At 40.4% G+C, this 17,434-nt stretch overlaps 1 protein-coding gene across 1 annotated transcript in view; it reads left to right on the forward strand.

Annotated features, from left to right (window-relative positions):
• The window catches only part of LOC138207302 (metabotropic glycine receptor-like), a 73,636-nt gene extending 56,272 nt beyond the window's left edge, over positions 1-17,364 (forward strand). The window contains exons 9-13 of the mRNA XM_069164439.1: positions 3,045-3,150; positions 7,290-7,436; positions 7,790-8,033; positions 8,620-9,176; positions 13,916-17,364. Of these exons, the coding sequence (XP_069020540.1) occupies positions 3,045-3,150; positions 7,290-7,436; positions 7,790-8,033; positions 8,620-9,176; positions 13,916-14,887 (2,026 nt within the window). The 3' untranslated portion in view covers positions 14,888-17,364. The remainder of the gene's footprint in view (positions 1-3,044; positions 3,151-7,289; positions 7,437-7,789; positions 8,034-8,619; positions 9,177-13,915) is intronic.
• Positions 17,365-17,434: the final 70 nt, after the last annotated feature.

Below are 17,434 nucleotides of genomic sequence, written 5' to 3' on the forward strand. Positions count from 1 at the left end.
AAAGTACTGTATATTAAATAACATTTTTATATTTACAACACCTTAGATAATTAATGTGTGATGGAAAAGGGGTTGCTTCTAGTGGTAAGAAGAAGAAGAATTTTGTTTCCAAGTTTATTGGTTTCATTCCCACTACTCTCAAAGACATATGTCTTGAGTAAACGGCAGAATGACAAGGTTAGCAACAAGCCAGTGAAGCATTTAGCTGCTAAACACCCACATATTTTACCTTAGCACTTGTTGGAAAATGAAACATCTAAAATGATAGTCAATATTTGACTTACATCCATATGGGGGCAAGAAACATAACTCCCAACTAATACGAATGTCATGTGTACTGGATGTGCATGTTGTCAATTTTTATTAAACATGTTTGGTATAACAACTTGAAAAAGAGACAAAATTGTGTCATGGTTGAACTTTCATCTTTTTCTACTGACTGGGGCAAAATAAAAAGGTATGCGATTTTAAATTTGTCTCTTTGAATCATCTGATTATTGAAATACTAATCTCAGCACAAAACTGCTGGAAAAAAGCTTAGGCTTCAAAATTTTACAATCATAATTCATTATATCAAAAAGCTAAAGGTATTAAAATCACCTTGATTGTATTTGAGCCTCTTGAAGACTACGTGTAACAAATACTTCACAAAGCAGACCTGAAACTGGTTAAATGAGTGGGAGTTTTTTATTTCTATTTTCAGGCAGCCTTTGGTTTCCATTTACGTAGGTGTTGCATGAAAATCCGCAAGCCACGGTTTTCTTTGTTTGTTTGTTTGTTGGGCTTTTTTGCCATTATTTGAGAGGTGCAGTAAAGACAGACAGGAGATGTGGGGAAAAAAAGGAAGGGAATGAGATGCAGTGAAGGTCCGACCGGGGAAGAATTAAACAGGGACTAACTGTTGATAGCATTTTGCGCTCAAGTGGTATTTACTCTGACCTCTCAGCTAGCAGCTTGGATTAAAATGCATTGCATCGTTTCAGTAAGGTGGAATACTGTTAAAGGTATAGGGAGTATTTCAAAAAAAGAAAAGCTTTTTTGTAGTTTAGCATCAAGTGCATGTGAGGTTGGGAAAATGTATCCTTCCTGTAAATCGTACTTTTATTCCCTTTTCTTTATGTGCCTGTGTTTGAAAGATCTTTGGAACAACAGCTGTGTTTGAAGAATGAAATAGTAACACCAAAACTTTTAGAAGATTTCGAAAGGAAAGAATGTTTTGTGAGCTCTGCTGCAGTCGGAATAAAAACCGGTCCGGCGATTTTTACAGAGTGCCTACAGGAGCCTCGGGCAAAAAAATCAATTTGTCACACATTGTCTGATAAAACTGTTCCTGATTGAATATTCTTTCATTTAGGTGATAGTCTATTGTGCTCAGCGGGACAAGAGGGAAAAGATCACATCCTTTTTAATCTGCTGAGAAACTGAAAAGTCCACTGGGTGCACCTTCATCAGGGGGGTGAAACTTATAAATCAAGCTGTTCTTCTTTGCTGGGGAATAAAACATCGTAAGCTTTGAGTGTTTTTTTTCTTTCTTTTTTTTTAGGTGAGCTGAGAGTCGGTGTGTTGCTGCAGTCTAGAGATAAGGCTCGTCAGGATGGTGTGTGTGTGTGTGTGTGTGTGTGTGTGTGTGTGTGTGTGTGTGTGTGTGTGTGATTATTGAGGGTGATGACAGTGACTTGTAAGCCACCTTGGTGGATCTTTTGGAAAAACTTTTCAAAACAGTGACATATTGAAATGCAGGACAACGGCAACAATTGGTTAAAATAGTAAATGGTCTGCACTTCTTTAGCGGTCTGAAAACACTTAACAGTTTGCACAGACTGTAGAAAAAAGTGGATGTAGCTTTTGGATCTGAAAAATGAGGCTGATGCCGAGGTGCCATAAAGTGCAATACCACCGTGTGCCACTAGGGGTAGACTCCTGTTCAACTTCTCTCATAAACTACAAAGTCATTAATTTTTTCCCACACGTTATCATGTTGTTAGCTAAAGTCCCTCCTTATTATTTTTCTGGCGGCCCTTTTGAAAATGATCGCATCATTAATTGCAAATTAATCTGTTTGATTGACAGGCCTGTGGTGCAGTCAGGTTACACTGGGCGGGGCGTAGTATCGCCAGGTTTCCAATCAGATCGAGTCAGCTCCGCCGCTCACTCCTCCCCAGATCGTCCAAATATGGTCACTTCTGGATCCAAATTGCTCCGCAGTTCATTATGATTTCAATTACTGCGAGCAGCTGTGAACCTCCACTACCCCAGACTGAAATGTTACAGCTTCTGCCAAACATCAAGCAGCTAAGCATCTCCCTGTAACTAAAACAACAAATCATTACACCAAAGGATGCTTACGGACCTGAGATGGTCAAGCTAATATAAATAATTGAAACTGTAAAGACCTGCTCCAGGAGCATGATGTCGGGCGTACAGACGATGTAACTGCCCCACAGTCAGAGCCTGTTGTGTCCCGAAGTCAAGCAGATTCTGGTACATGTCCACTCTTTCTGAACGTGCTGAGGGACAGCAAAGTTTTTAGCTAACTGCTAACAAGAGCAGGTATAAAGTTTAACATTTTAACATGTTAACATTTGCTAATTAGCAATAAACACGATGTAAAATATATTCTGCTTCACTATAGTAGTATTTTAAAACATGTCCCGTAGTCCCAGGTATTTATTTTGGCCGCCTCCTGCAGCTCAACTATATGATGCGTTCAAAGTTTACATATCTTTCCTTCAAAACCAGGTTTGGGTGAGGAACTCTTTCATATCTCCACAGATTGCCTTTGAAAAAGAGCCAACTGGCTCCAGCAAACAGCTACTTTAATCTTTTTCACACAGTTTTTCTTTTATCCCTGTGTTTACATTCAGCATTTAGAAGTGCCTGGAGTGCCTGCGGTTGCGGTACATTAAGTTTTTACTCTGCGTGTCCAGAGAATCTTTAAAGGCTGCTTTTAATGTCAGCGTTTGTATGCGTGTCGGAGCGTATTTCACAGCTCAGATGGCTGCCGGTGAATAAAGAGAGTCTCCCCTGTTGATGTTTCCCTACAGGTTCTCTCTGGTGCCAGGACTGCACCCCGACTGGATGCTCATGTTGTTCTTTGCTCACACTCATCTGACTGTGACTGTGACTCTGGGCCTGCTGCTCATTCCTAAGGTAAACACTTCAGACCTGTGGATCATCAACCTCACAACTTATTCGTGTTCTGGGCTAATAGGTGGCTGGGTAGCTGGGCTGGTAGGTAATAATTCAATTCAATTCAATTTTATTTATATAGCGCCAAATCACAGCACAGGTTGAATAATAAATTGAATAATCAACCAAATAATCCACAAAAACCTTATCTAACCAAACCCCCTGTTAAAGACATCCCATTATTTCATGACTACATGTGAAATGAGACATTTTGATCACAGAAAAACGAGCCATCACATTCATTAAGTTACATGTTACAGCAGCATGGAAAATAACACATTGTTCTAAAGAGCAATGTCAAGGTACTTTTCCATTTTCTGCTTCAGTAGACTTGTACAGGACTCTACTCCAACACACTGGAGTACAGTTAATGGACTGGGAACTGCCCACATTGACTAATGGGCTGATTAACTCAAAAACAGAGGCATTACCTATGTGGATAATGCTTGTGTTTGTTCATCAGCCAGCTGTGATACACATCTGGTCGCTTAATTTTAATCACCAGATTTCTAAAGACCTTTCCTCATGCTGGGTAATCTAATACAACATACCTGTGTTAATTGAAATGGTCCTGTGACTGAAACATGCTCTCTGATATTGTACAGCAGTGTTGGGGAGTAACTACTTGCATGTAATAGAGTAACTGTAATTGAATTACAAAATAAATGTACTCATGAGTACTTATAGCTACTGAAACAAAAATGTAATTAAATCACATACTATTCAAAATGTTGGTCAATACAACACATTATACAGAATATGTGCATCATTTTACCACACAGAAATGTCTTCTCTACACCAAGTCAGGCTTCTTTCATTTGTCAGAACAAGTTCAAATTTGGAGCTTTGTTTTTGATTGGCTCTTTTGTTTGAATTTGCACTGCCACTCGTTCACCAATCAAATCTCTAAGCTATCCCGCCAAGTCAGTTGACCATGTTGTCGGATAAGATGAAACGAAATTTAAAAAGAATGATTAAAGAACCACTGTCAAAAAAGTAGTGAATAGTCCTCAGCCTTGCTGTAATAAGTTACCTCACTTTGATGAAGTAATTGAAATTGTTACATGGTTTATTAAATTTTTAAGAGAGTAACTAGTAATCTGTAATCTATTACATTTCAAAAGTAACCTTCAACAACACTTGTGGACTGTGAGTTTCACTCCACAAGCCTCAAAAATCTGATTTCATTGTAATCTGCAGAGATTCAAGGCACCTCCATAAAACAGCTGAGCTTCCTCAATGGGATGTTGGTGTTTTTTCCTTTGAAAGCTAAATTTTGTTCTTATGTGAACGTAGAGCCGATAAGACTTACCAAGAAGCTCTAATTCTGTTTCATGTGTCTAAAGCAAATTCTCCCAGAAGCATTGTGGCTGTGTCAGCATGTATTTTAGAAAAGTTCTGTCAGGCTTTTCTTTATATTGCTCTTTCAAAAGTGGGGTCTTGTTTCATAAACCCCATTTTAATTCAGACAGCAGTGTTGGTCTGGTGTGACCAGACGCTGTCGTACCTTGATCCTAGAGGGAAGCTTCGATGTGTTTTGATGTTTTCTTTGTAGTTTTTTTCCACCCTTCGAACCGTCCTTCTCTGTTACCTGGTCTGCCTAAACCTCTAAATAATGTGGACACAGGAATATCAGGCTGCTCGGATATGGTTTTAACTTTTACTTTGAGCATGCTGGGCAGTTATTTTCCTCTTTATCTCCTTAAAAAAACCCTCTCTAACCTTGTAACCCCCGGGCCATTTTATGAAGCAACATCCCCACATTTGCAAAAATGTATCTTTTTACTTTTTACTAATAGAGGAAATATCATCCTCATAACGAGTCAGTGACACATTGTTACTGAACGTGCTCTTAAAGTCTCAACTGCAACTCTACTAAATTTTATAATTATACAAATATAATAGACTCTATTTGTATAGAACCTTTCATACAAGAAAAGCAGCTGAAAGTGCTTCATAGCAAGAGAATTATGTTTCACATAAAACAGATATAGAGGAACAAAAAAAATTTTAAAATGTCATTTAAAAATACAATTAAAAAAAGAACTAAAATACATCAGAACAGATCAAAGCAAAGCAAAGCATAAGATAATATTGAGTTAAAATATAGAATAAAGCAAAACACATGTTAAAGGTGCAAAGTGCAAGAGAGCCTATAGTGTAGTGCAACAGAAATAAAGCACAATTTTAATTGCAGTAGTGAAGGTTCACCACCTTGCATCCAACACTGGGACATCCAGGCTGGAAGGGTTTAAAATTTTAATGTCAACACCTTTCTAAAAGACATAGAGCATTGTGTCTACATATATATATATACTGGGAACTGGGAGTATTTCCTTTATGGCTGTACTGTAGCTTGCGTACACCACATTTAATTAATCATCCTCAGTTCATTAGATGTTAGCGATGAGAAACACACACAGACGTACGCTGGCACATTTGCTACCATTACCTTAAATTCATTCAAACTGCGTTGGTGCTAATTGTAATTTGGGTAAGTACTCCCCGCGGGTGTCTTCATGTGCGCTCTCTCAAGTCCGATGGAAAACATTTAATTCTCCTGCTTTGTGAGAAATGCAATACACCATCAGCGCTAGCCGTTCTTTCATTCTTTCTTAAGTAGTTACCTCACAAGTGCAAATCAGTTGAGTACACCGGGATAATTAAGCACAATGGGAGGAAGTTAATCTCGCACGGCGTCTGTTCCTGGAGCTAAATATTGGCTCTCTCTGTCCCCTGATTTGCTACTCAAACACAGCTAAACGACTTGGACACAAAAATCGAGTCAAATGTGATTTATTGTTTTATTGTATAATACAAGCCTCTCTCACCATTTGTTTCTGTGCAGGAATCCAAGTCAGGAGCAGATTAGTGCCTGCAAACACTGAACTGAATACATTTGAACATGTTATACACAATTTACATAGTTGCATGGAATAAAAGAAAACGTTTAAACAAATAGAAAACTGTGCTGCAGTCGTTTATTCATCAGAAGATGTTTGTCTTATCTTTTACCTGTTGGGAGTTGATGATATTTCGGGATTTGACCTCTAGCAGCTGACAGATGGAGATCGACTTCAATAAAGAAAACTGAAGCTAAAACTGCAGTCAAATATACTTTATGGGAAGTTATTGACTGCAGAAATCCATACTATATTAAATAAATTATATAACAAATCTCCTATAGTGTGCATTTTTCATAAACTGCAGTCCTTAAAAAAGTAATTTACTGAAGATTGACAAAGATCAGTATGTTGTGGGAAAATGTGTTTACCTCAGATGACCTCTTTGGCCAACATGTAAATTCTGTCAATCAATCAATCAATTAAGCACTTTCATACAAATTCAATGTGATACAAAGTGCTTTACAATAACAACAACACACACACACACACACACCGTCACCATCCTCGCTCAAAGCAATAAATAACAACATTATTAAGAACAGACTCAATAAAATCAGGGTCAGATGAACTCAAGAAACACAAACTGTCACACAGATGTGTACTGAGGAAAGACCAGAGGTAGGAGTTATTAGAGTTAAATTAAATACTAAAATACAGGTTATGCCAATGACTAAAACCAACTAAAACTCAAATTAATCAATATAATTGACTTTGAAGTTAAATAAAAGTATAGAGTAAAAGGGAAAACTAGTTGAAATGTAAAGAAAAACAGCTATAAGAATAAATACATAAATAAAATTCACATAAAATACTGAAATATATATACAAAGAAGTAAAACCAGATAAAATGTATAAATGAAGAGACAAATAAGTATATAAATTAAATTAAATTTATGGCCAGACTAAAAAAGAATTATTCATTGTGTTTTTAAAAGCATCAACACTTTCTGCGGCCCTCAGGTCTTCAGGCTGTTCCAGAGACCACAGGAACAAAATAGTGCCACACCACAGCTTTTAGTTTTCAATGGGTGATATTAAAAGACATGAGGGCTCTAGAAGGCTCATACAATATAAGCAAATCTCATATAATTAATATAAACATATCCTTTTAAAAAATCCAATCATACATCTTTTTCTCTTCTTCTTTTAGGTTCAGTGATGTCATTCTTTAACCGTGCTCTCCTTCTGTTTTAGTTCCTGTCCAAAGGGACTCAGGCCCGGGACGATATTGCCACCGAGGCCTATGAGGAGGAACTGGACATGGGAAGATCTGGCTCCTACCTCAATAACAGCATCACCTCGGCCTGGAGCGAGCACAGCTTGGACCCCGAGGATATCCGGGTGAAGCATCATTTAGAATTATTGGCACATATGAAGTCTGGTTTCCAACCGTTTAGTCCAAATATATTCACATTTCGCGTGTTATTCTTCTAAAATAGTCCCAGTAGAAGGTGTGACACTGGTTTCTGTTACTGTAATGGAACAATAACTTGTGTTTATATAATAAAAGAATACGTTTCCGTCATGGTACACGTGCTCAAACTAGAGATTCACAATTTATCTGCTCAAACAGGCTCAGCACATCTCGAATTACGTTTTGACGAACCCAAATAAGAGCATAACATGTCTGTTATTCAAACTCGGAAGTTAACTTTTATTATAAAGTATTTAATCTGAACACCTTCCTGTTTTAGGATGAGTTGAAGAAGCTGTACGCCCAGCTGGAGGTCTACAAATGTAAGAAGATGCTCGCCAACAACCCTCACCTTCAGAAGAAGCGCAACTCCAAGAAAGGCCTTGGCCGCTCCCTCATGAAACGGATAACAGAGATCCCCGAGACCATGCACATCCACCGCCAGTGCAGCCGGGACGACGGCAGCGAACACAGCAGCAACCGCAGCACCTTGAGGAGAAACCCGTTTGAGCCGAGCCACCACGGTAAAACCACCTGCTTGATCTGTGAGAGCATATCACATTAATGTTTTCAGAGTGTGCAAGTCTTTTTAAACTGACTTTCAAAATCCATATAAAGTCTGTTAATGTTACCTTGCTTACCTGAGGCCATATTGTACACTCTTAATTCAACATATAATGAGGTTCTGTGACTGGTTGGTTTTTCAGCCTGCAAAAACGACCAAAAAACTGAGAATAAAAGCTGAACAAAGATTTTTTTCATTAAGAATGTTACATAGATAATATTAAGAAAACCATCTCATGAAACACTGAAGTTGGAGTATGATATCTAGACCTTTGTCACGTGGACATTTTGACTTATGGGATCCATCTTTTAAGAACCATGAATATCTCATTTCTAACAGTTGTTTCAGTCTGAAAGAAAGAGGTGTCTGAATGACAGATGGACCAACACAGTGACGTCCCTGGAGCCTGGTTTATTTTTAGCCATGGCTACAAATAAATAAACGTATAAATTATAAATGATCTTATTTCAAAATCAGAAGAAAATACGTGTCATGAGTAAATGCACTCTACTTTCACACTTGTCTATTGATATATCTTCCCTCAGGAAAAACTCGAGACGACTCTCTGAAGAACAAAGTCATGGGCTTGAAGAAGTCACTGAGCTACGACCACGTCTGTGACCAGGACGAAGATACTGAGAGCCAGACCGGCTCAGCTGCAGGAGACAAAATGACTCCTGTCGGAGGCGGCGGCGAGGGATCTCTTCTGGGTTCTCTCATCGGCCGCAGACACGCCAAGAATCAGCTGGAGCCGGCTGCCACTCCGCCGAGACTGGAACCGGCCGAGTCCACCGAGTCCGTGCCGCTGTTCTGGAAATCTGCCAGCGCTCACAATCTCACGCACGAGAAGAAACCCGTACACCTGCGAACCTCCATCATGCAGAAGTCTCTGAGCGTGATCGCGAGCGCCAAGGAGAAGATGCCAGGACTCACCAACAAGACTCAGAGCGTGGAGGACGCCAGTAAGAAGGGTCTGAAGGGACAGGAGGGGAGGATGCTGTCAGAGGTGGATGAGTCACCTGAGCATTACCCCAAGATGATCATCAGCCAGTCCGTCGAGTACTCCAAGACACCCATGAAGATGGGCATCATGAAACAACAGGTACTTTTCCGAATAATTACATCCTTAATACAAAGTGATTTTTGCATTAATGTCTAGCTCCAGTGCTGAAATGAGATTGGCAGGAAACTAATCAGCAGTCATTTTCATAATTGGTTGTCATTTATCAAGAAAGATAACAAATTTGTTTTATTTAGCTCCCTTTCAACTGTGAAGATTTTTAAAGGTGTAATCATTACCTTGGAGATAAATTTAATATCAGCTTATTGGCTTCTTTGGAGGTTACAGCTGCATCTCAGTGGAGGGTATGGTGATGATGATGTTAGGAGGAGGATGGGAGGTGCTGAGGGCCACAGAATCCAAAAAAGGTGGATTATTGGAATCCCACAATGCCTTTGGAGCAGGACTTTGCTAAATGTACTGGGACCACCAAAAGCATTGACGCTGCTGAGCTGTCTCAGCGTCACTTTGCCTTTTAGTTGCAGTGGAGATAAATAAGAATTGTGGGAAAGAAAGAAAGGGGAATGTCATGCAACAAAGTTCTGCGAGTTAAACCGGGGACTCAGCTGTTTGCAGCATTTTCGTTCATGGGTCACGCAGCCTAACCGCTCAGCTTGATCTTTAAGCCTGTATTAACTGAATTGTGGCCTCATGAGGACAGCAGACACCAACTTGTATCACAATTTTTTTTTTTTAATTTAAGATTATTTTTTGCCTTGTTGCCTTTTATTCAGATATCGATTGACTTGCAGCAGACACAGAACTATATAAGCATTCATTTGGAGTTGTGTTCAGCAGCTTGTTGCTAACTTTAGCACACAGTGGGTTTTTAGAGCCGTCTGCTGAAAACAGTCACCCGCTGTGGCTGAAAACAACCCTGATGAGATCAGTGAGTGAAACTGTAAAGTCTCCAGCTGTAAAACCTACAAAACCTACGACAAGAAGCCTGTCAGCGGGATGATTGGCCTCGCCTCAGCGTGAAAAGTAGACACACTTCTCATGACCTATGTCATGTGATGTCGGTGGGTGCGGGGGGTTGTTTGCATGCTGCTAAATCAGCAGGAAAGCTAAGCTCTAATTGCTTCTTTGTTTGTAGTTATTGTGGACTGAATATTCACATATTTGGGGTCGACGGTTGTCCATTAATCAATACATTTTTGGCTTTTGTTTCACTTTTATTTCACTTACAGTTCCATAATGACTTGTTGTCGAGGCGTTCACTTCACTTGTGTCTTCTTTCCTCTGTGTATATGTAGAGCTCTGCATGTGTGTGTGTGTGTGTGTGTGTGTGTGTGCGTGTGTGTGTTTGTGTGTGTGTGTTTGTGTGGGTGTAGCGGGGACTGAAATTAAGCAACACAAGTTGCAACAGACTGGTTGTTTATTCTGGGTTCTACCATTCTGTCGGTATCATAGGAAACAAGTACAGTCACGTTCTCAGAATTTTGATACCAACTTGAGACCAAAGTATCCGTTCTTGTGATATCCCTAGTACTACATGTAGGAGTACTGACGGAGGTACACAAATTAAGGCACAGTCATGGTTTTTGAAGCCTCGGTGATGTAATGCGGTGACACCATAAACTGTATATAAAAGTGAACAGAACTTCCAGATCTGTAAAATGAGGCCAGTGTGGAAGTGCCTTAAATTGCAATACCACTGAGGCCCACTAGGGGTTGGCTCCAAAAAGGCTGAGGGCTCCACAGACTTCCATTAAAGATGCTGTAAAGTAGAACTGAAAATGAGTTTTAAGTTCATCACACCACAGAAGTATGGGTTGTTAACTACCCATCAAAATTTGAATGAAAAAAAACCACCGACAAGTTTGTTAAATTAGGCTTTGAAATCAGTCTTCTCTGCTCTGAGACTGGGGGGCGTGTCCTGAAGGAGCTGAAGCTCCGCCCACTCACTGGAAGGTGTTCAGTGTTCAGTATGACAGTCCTGTGGCTGCAGTTCTTTTCCCCACTAAGCGGTCGGTCTGACATCCAACCTCTCGGGTGACTTCATGCATGATGTCACACTGGTACTCTGTCTCTCTGCTGGACGGAGCAGCCTGCTTTATGAAAACAGAAAACAATTTTAATTTATCTATCCAATGAGTGAAACAAACAGATGCAATCAAATCCAGCTTGTCCCCCTGGGCTGTAACAGGAGTCAAACTGGACACCAGAGACAGCAGACAGTGAGTCTCCAACTACTTCTAACACACCTTCATTACAATAGTGGAGATAATAAGAATGGAGGAGTTGATTTAGTTCTGTAACGACTGCAACATGAACAACGCTGCATCACATCACATCAATTCATCACATCAATTCATTACATCACATGTCTATTCATTACATCACGTCAATTCATCACATCACATCAATTCATTACATCACATGTCTATTCATTACATCACATGTCTATTCATTACATCACGTGTCTATTCATTACATCACATGTCTATTCATTACATCACATGTCTATTCATTACATCACGTCAATTCATCACATCACCTCAATTCATTACATCACATCAATTCATTACATCACATGTCTATTCATTACATCACATGTCTATTCATTACATCACGTGTCTATTCATTACATCACATGTCTATTCATTACATCACGTCAATTCATCACATCACCTCAATTCATTACATCACATCAATTCATTACATCACATGTCTATTCATTACATCACATGTCTATTCATTACATCACGTCAATTCATCACATCACATCAATTCATTACATCACATCAATTCATTACATCACATGTCTATTCATTACATCACATGTCTATTCATTACATCACGTCAATTCATCACATCACCTCAATTCATTACATCACATGTCAATTCATTACATCACGTCAATTCATCACATCACCTCAATTCATTACATCACATCAATTCATTACATCACATGTCTATTCATTACATCACATGTCTATTCATTACATCACGTGTCTATTCATTACATCACATGTCTACTCATTACATCACATGTCTATTCATTACATCACGTCAATTCATCACATCACCTCAATTCATTACATCACATCAATTCATTACATCACATGTCTATTCATTACATCACATGTCTATTCATTACATCACGTCAATTCATCACATCACATCAATTCATTACATCACATCAATTCATTACATCACATGTCTATTCATTACATCACATGTCTATTCATTACATCACGTCAATTCATCACATCACCTCAATTCATTACATCACATGTCAATTCATTACATCACATGTCAATTCATTACATCACATGTCAATTCATTACATCACATGTCTATTCATTACATCACGTCAATTCAAACTTTGAACCTGCTCAGGTCGACCCGACAGTCTTTTTCTTCCACTGATGTCCCTCCACCTCCTCCTCCACCACAACCCTCATTAATCGGGAGGACTAGATATCCTCTGGTCCATGTTTACCATCACCCCGACATGTAAAATACAGTTACATATGTTATAGTTCCTTATCGTAGCTAGATGGACACGCATAAAACAATCGCCGGTTATTGGAGCATTTTCCTCTGAACTCTGCTACGAGCTCAATAGAAGCTAATTAGCACGTTAGCTTCCATTTCACCAAAATAAAGTTATTCTACACCGAGTTACTGTGGAAAAGTTATCTAGTATAATTATAACAAGCACACAGAACTTGTGCTGAGTGGTGGACTGCTGGCGGCGGCGGACGGTGCCGGTGTGACCGGAGAATGAACGGCCGGGAAGACGATGGTCGGTTCGGCTCCGAGCTGCAGGACGAGCGGTGTGTCCATGAACTCCATCTGTCTCCGGTGGAAGTTGAAACTATCCACCGTGAAATGATCACTGCAGAGGCGGCTGTTGGTGTTAATCCTAATGTCTCCTTTAGCTCTTCACGAAATCACTCCACCTCTTTTTCCTTTCTTCATCAGTAGGACATTTAAATAGAGATGCAGCGCTGCTTTGGAGGTTCTTGCTTCCAGGAAAGATGAACTTGCGGGTGGAGGGAGACGTCCTGTAGCAGCCAGCTGATGTACAACAACAATCTGACTATAGCAGGAGGAGAACTGAAGTCCTCTTATTCAAATGAGCTGCAGGCTTTTATAGCGTTTCACTGTGTGAGAGGAGGAGCCATGCAGAAGGTTATAAACCGGCTGTGATCTGACGTAGATAGGTTGTTGTGACGTAGATAGGTTGTTGTGATGTAGATAGGTTGTTGTGACATAGATAGGTTGTTGTGACGTAGATAGGTTGTTGTGACATAGATAGGTTAGAAAAACTAAAAAAAAAAACCTGAGTTGAAGACGGGTGAGAAACTGTTTAACGGTCTAACTCCACATTTCAGTGCGACAAAGTTTTAAAGCTTTGCACATGCTTTCAGAAACTCATTTCACACATTTATAATGTATTGAAAAGCAAACCTTGGAATTTGCTTTACAGCATCTTTAAACTTTAAAGTCAATATTTTTTTTTTCATGAGTCATTATGGTACCACAAACCATTTAATACATGAAGATCTCTGCTGGTGTATGATATTACATTCAACTACTGTACTGTGCTACTTTTTTGTCCAAATACCTTTTGGTTTGTTGGGCATACACATTAGAGATGGGAACATTTTTGGGGCATGTTTTTATTATTTTATATCGTTTGTAAACCCCCGAACTGTTACAAATAGTAAAAACTATTTGTTTGTTGTTGCCGCTCATGCTTCTCCAATTATTTCCTTCATTCTGTAATTGATTGATTGATTTGGTATTTTACCGTTTGACTGTAACAGGTGAGTGGCAGCCAGCCGTCCATCTGCTCTGAGACCGGAAGGAACCTTTATGATGTGTCTGAGGTTTGTCCCTGGGAGCTGGAGGAACCTCAGACTCCATCTGAAGCTAAGACGCAGAAACACGTTTCCATCGCTCCCGGAGAAACCACCGTGGGCCGGAGAGGCAGCAGCAGCTCCGGGGTCAGCAAAGGTAGTCGGTCCCAGCAGAGGCAGAAACCGGGGCAGTCTCCCTCCAACAGGCGCCGCTCCAAAGATAAAGGAGGAGAGAGGGAGGAAGGCAGGGAAACGCGCAAGTCTCGGCCGCCCAGGTCACCCCTGCCGCTCAAGCCAGACGTGTGCCCCTGGGAGTTTGATGAGCAGCCCATGTTGGTACGAGATTCAGATTCAATCTCTCCAGATAGAATCAGGCGTAAGAAAAGCGTCACACCCACTGACGGGAAACCCAAAGGGCTCCACTCGGACCACTCCAAGTCCACAGGCAGCCTCTTACAGCCCCCGTCTCTGATGGTTGAAATCTGCCCATGGGATTACACCAGCCCGCCGTCGCCCAAGCAGGAGAAGAGCTGCAACAGTCCCACCACACACAAGAAGAAACGGAAAGGCTCCTGCTCGTCCAATCACAAAGCCGAGAAGGAGAAGGCGAGGGAGAAAAGCAGAGAAAGGCGGAGCTCCTCCAGCAAGCCGCCGTCCGAGAGGCGACGGGTTAGCCAGTCGTCAGAGTGCAGCGGCCCGGTTTCTGAGCGGCGGAGGAGCTCAACGAGAGACCCAGAGGCGATGGAGGGCAGGAGGGCGGAGCTTTGCGCCCAAGAGGCCGAGCGCTCACACACCAGCTTGGCTCAGACTAAAAAATCACCAGAGAAGAAAGACGGCTCTTTGGGCACTAGTTACAAACCTGCAGTCATCAGCGGGGCAAAAAAGGTTGATGTTTGCCCGTGGGACTTTCAGGAGCAAGACTCTGGGGAGAGGGCATGATGACTGGTGTGACGATTGTATTTTTTGGTGTTCACAGACTGACAGCAAAGAGAACAAAGCAAAAAACAGATAAAGATAAAGGTTTTTCTCTGGGTCACCTTCATGGAAAAGATATTGTGAGGAAAGGGACATGTATTCTGCTGTCCATTGATGCAATCCAGACGTAACTATTTGCTAAAACAGCAACCATCTCGTTGTTACATTGAAGTGAATGCAACCTTGAAGTCACTTTAAAAGACATGTTTTGTCTGCACTTTTGCTTGCACATTTGTCAGAGTTACATAGTTTGTACGTTTTACCACATTGAGTAAATCAAAGTGATTTAAAAACGAATCATACCAGCAGATCAGACAATCATTCATCCAAGAACTGCAGTGGATTCTTAACCTGAGCTCACTGAATGCTGACATACGCTCCCCCTCTACGCTGACGATATTCTACTTCACGCAGCGAGGCCGTGTGTCCACTGAAGCGTTTTTTTTTCCGGCTGAAAACGGCCAGCTGAGAGCGCTTTGGAGGAGCAGCGTTTTTTTCAGCTGAGACACTTTGGTTGCGTGTCCGCGGAAGTAACGGTTAATTGTTAAAGGAACCTAATTTTGGAGATAGTTTGTGTAATCAACCAATACAGAATGGAAAAGTGTCAGCACAGAGAGGAGTGTACCTGCTCTGGATGAAGGGAAGACTGATTGGTTAGAGAGGACAGACCTGCCGATCCATGTGGGTTCATGAGATTAGTGTGAGGAAACATCTCGGTGAGTACCATTGTTTGGTTCAAGAGCTAGACGTTAGACAGAGCCGGGTTTAAGGACTTGTTTCGTATGAGCAGGACACAGTTTGAAGTGTTGTTCTTTTGTCTGAGGTGTTTGCAGAGATGAAAAAGATATGACGTTAGGTCTTTGTGGCGATTGCCCCGCACCTCCTTCAGTGTAATTGGACAGCTTGGAAAAAACTGACAGCAACGAGTGCAACGTTTTACCCAAAGTTGACCATTTTTCAGCTCTCGGTGACCGGCTAAAAACACTGAGACCAGAAAAAGTGCTCAGCACTTTGTCACGCTGCTGCAAATTGGAAAAATGCTGCGCTCCCATTAACAACCATTAAAAAAATGCTTTGAAGGGCACGTAGCCTAAATCAGTGGAGACTTGCTGTAAGATGAAAACAAGCAAGACTTAAGGATAAAAAAAAATAAAAAATGGGTTATGAGCTCTGAGATGCTGGACCAAAGCCCCAGACACAGCTGTGATGCCTTATCTTTCGGCCAAATAAATAATTCATGGCACGAAGATGATCAGTTAGATCCGAAAAACTTTGGAATAACAAAGTATTGTACTCCAGCTGAGGAAGACTGTATGTTTCAGTAAATGTTCATATACAGTATGTGTTTTTCTAAAAAAAAAAAAAAAAAAAAAAAAAAGCCATCGCATGTGGCGAACTATCAAGCATCCAATAACTAAATGTTTATTGGTCAACTTGTACTCCAATATGACAGTGGAACTTTAGATGTTGTTGCCTATGGTATTTGTCTCCTTATGTACCACATGATGCTTTTGAAACGATGTGCATTGCTATCAATAATGTACACACCTATTTCAAATGGCTTGCAGCCACAGTCGAGCAGTACTGAAATATCCATGAGACTCTCCCGTCTGTTGATATTTATTTACTGTTTTGCTCTGTATTCTTGCCCTGGATGTTCCATCTTTTAAAAAAAGACACTAGTAGCTACACATGCAGTGAAAATGTGATAAAGGCTTTCAAGGACCAAAACCGAGCCCGACTTGGGTTGGATGATGGAAGTAATGGGCTCCCTATCACACAGTTGCCCATTTTTACATCTGCCTGAATGCACCTTCCTTTCAAAATCACGACGATGCATGACAAAAGTTTCTTTTTTGGCCACTTTCTTGCTGACAGAATATGAGTAATGTCAGCATCATCATCTCCAACAACAACAACAACAACAACCGTCAGCCACCCACTACTGACACCTGCAGTCACACACTGTGGTCAGTCTAGCTTCATTATGATTGTGTGTGCATGACAGTGAAAATACAGGGACCGTGATACACTAAAACTCACCTTAAAGATTTCAAAATATTGCACGTATCATGAGGTATTTAAAAAGGGCTTAGTGTAGGAGAAAAGGGGATTTTTCTAATATAGATTTATTCATCACATAGGAAGGAACTTCCTGTGTAAGATCAGCATCTATAAAGGGAAAGGCTTAATAAATAAACATGACCCACCTCTCGAACTTTCACAGGCTTTTTTTTTCCTTTTCAGATGTTTTGAGACTCTTTGAAATGAAGCCTCATCATTTTCCCACTTCATGTATCTTATGCTTGTTATACTGTATAGTGTTGCTCCAAAAATTGTTGTAGCATCCACATGGGATTATTTCTATTGTACATTCATATTGTGTTGCATGTACATACAGTAAATACTCAATTCTGAATTAAATATTTCTATAAAAACCACACTCATCTGATTTTCAGTTCATTTAAGGATATCAGCTAAGAGTCAATTCAGTATTGTTTTTTTGAGGTT

Source organism: Embiotoca jacksoni, unplaced genomic scaffold (assembly GCF_022577435.1).
Source record: "Embiotoca jacksoni isolate LCO1_2020_lvr unplaced genomic scaffold, fEmbJac1.0.p SCAF_31, whole genome shotgun sequence".
NCBI lineage: Eukaryota > Metazoa > Chordata > Actinopteri > Embiotocidae > Embiotoca > Embiotoca jacksoni.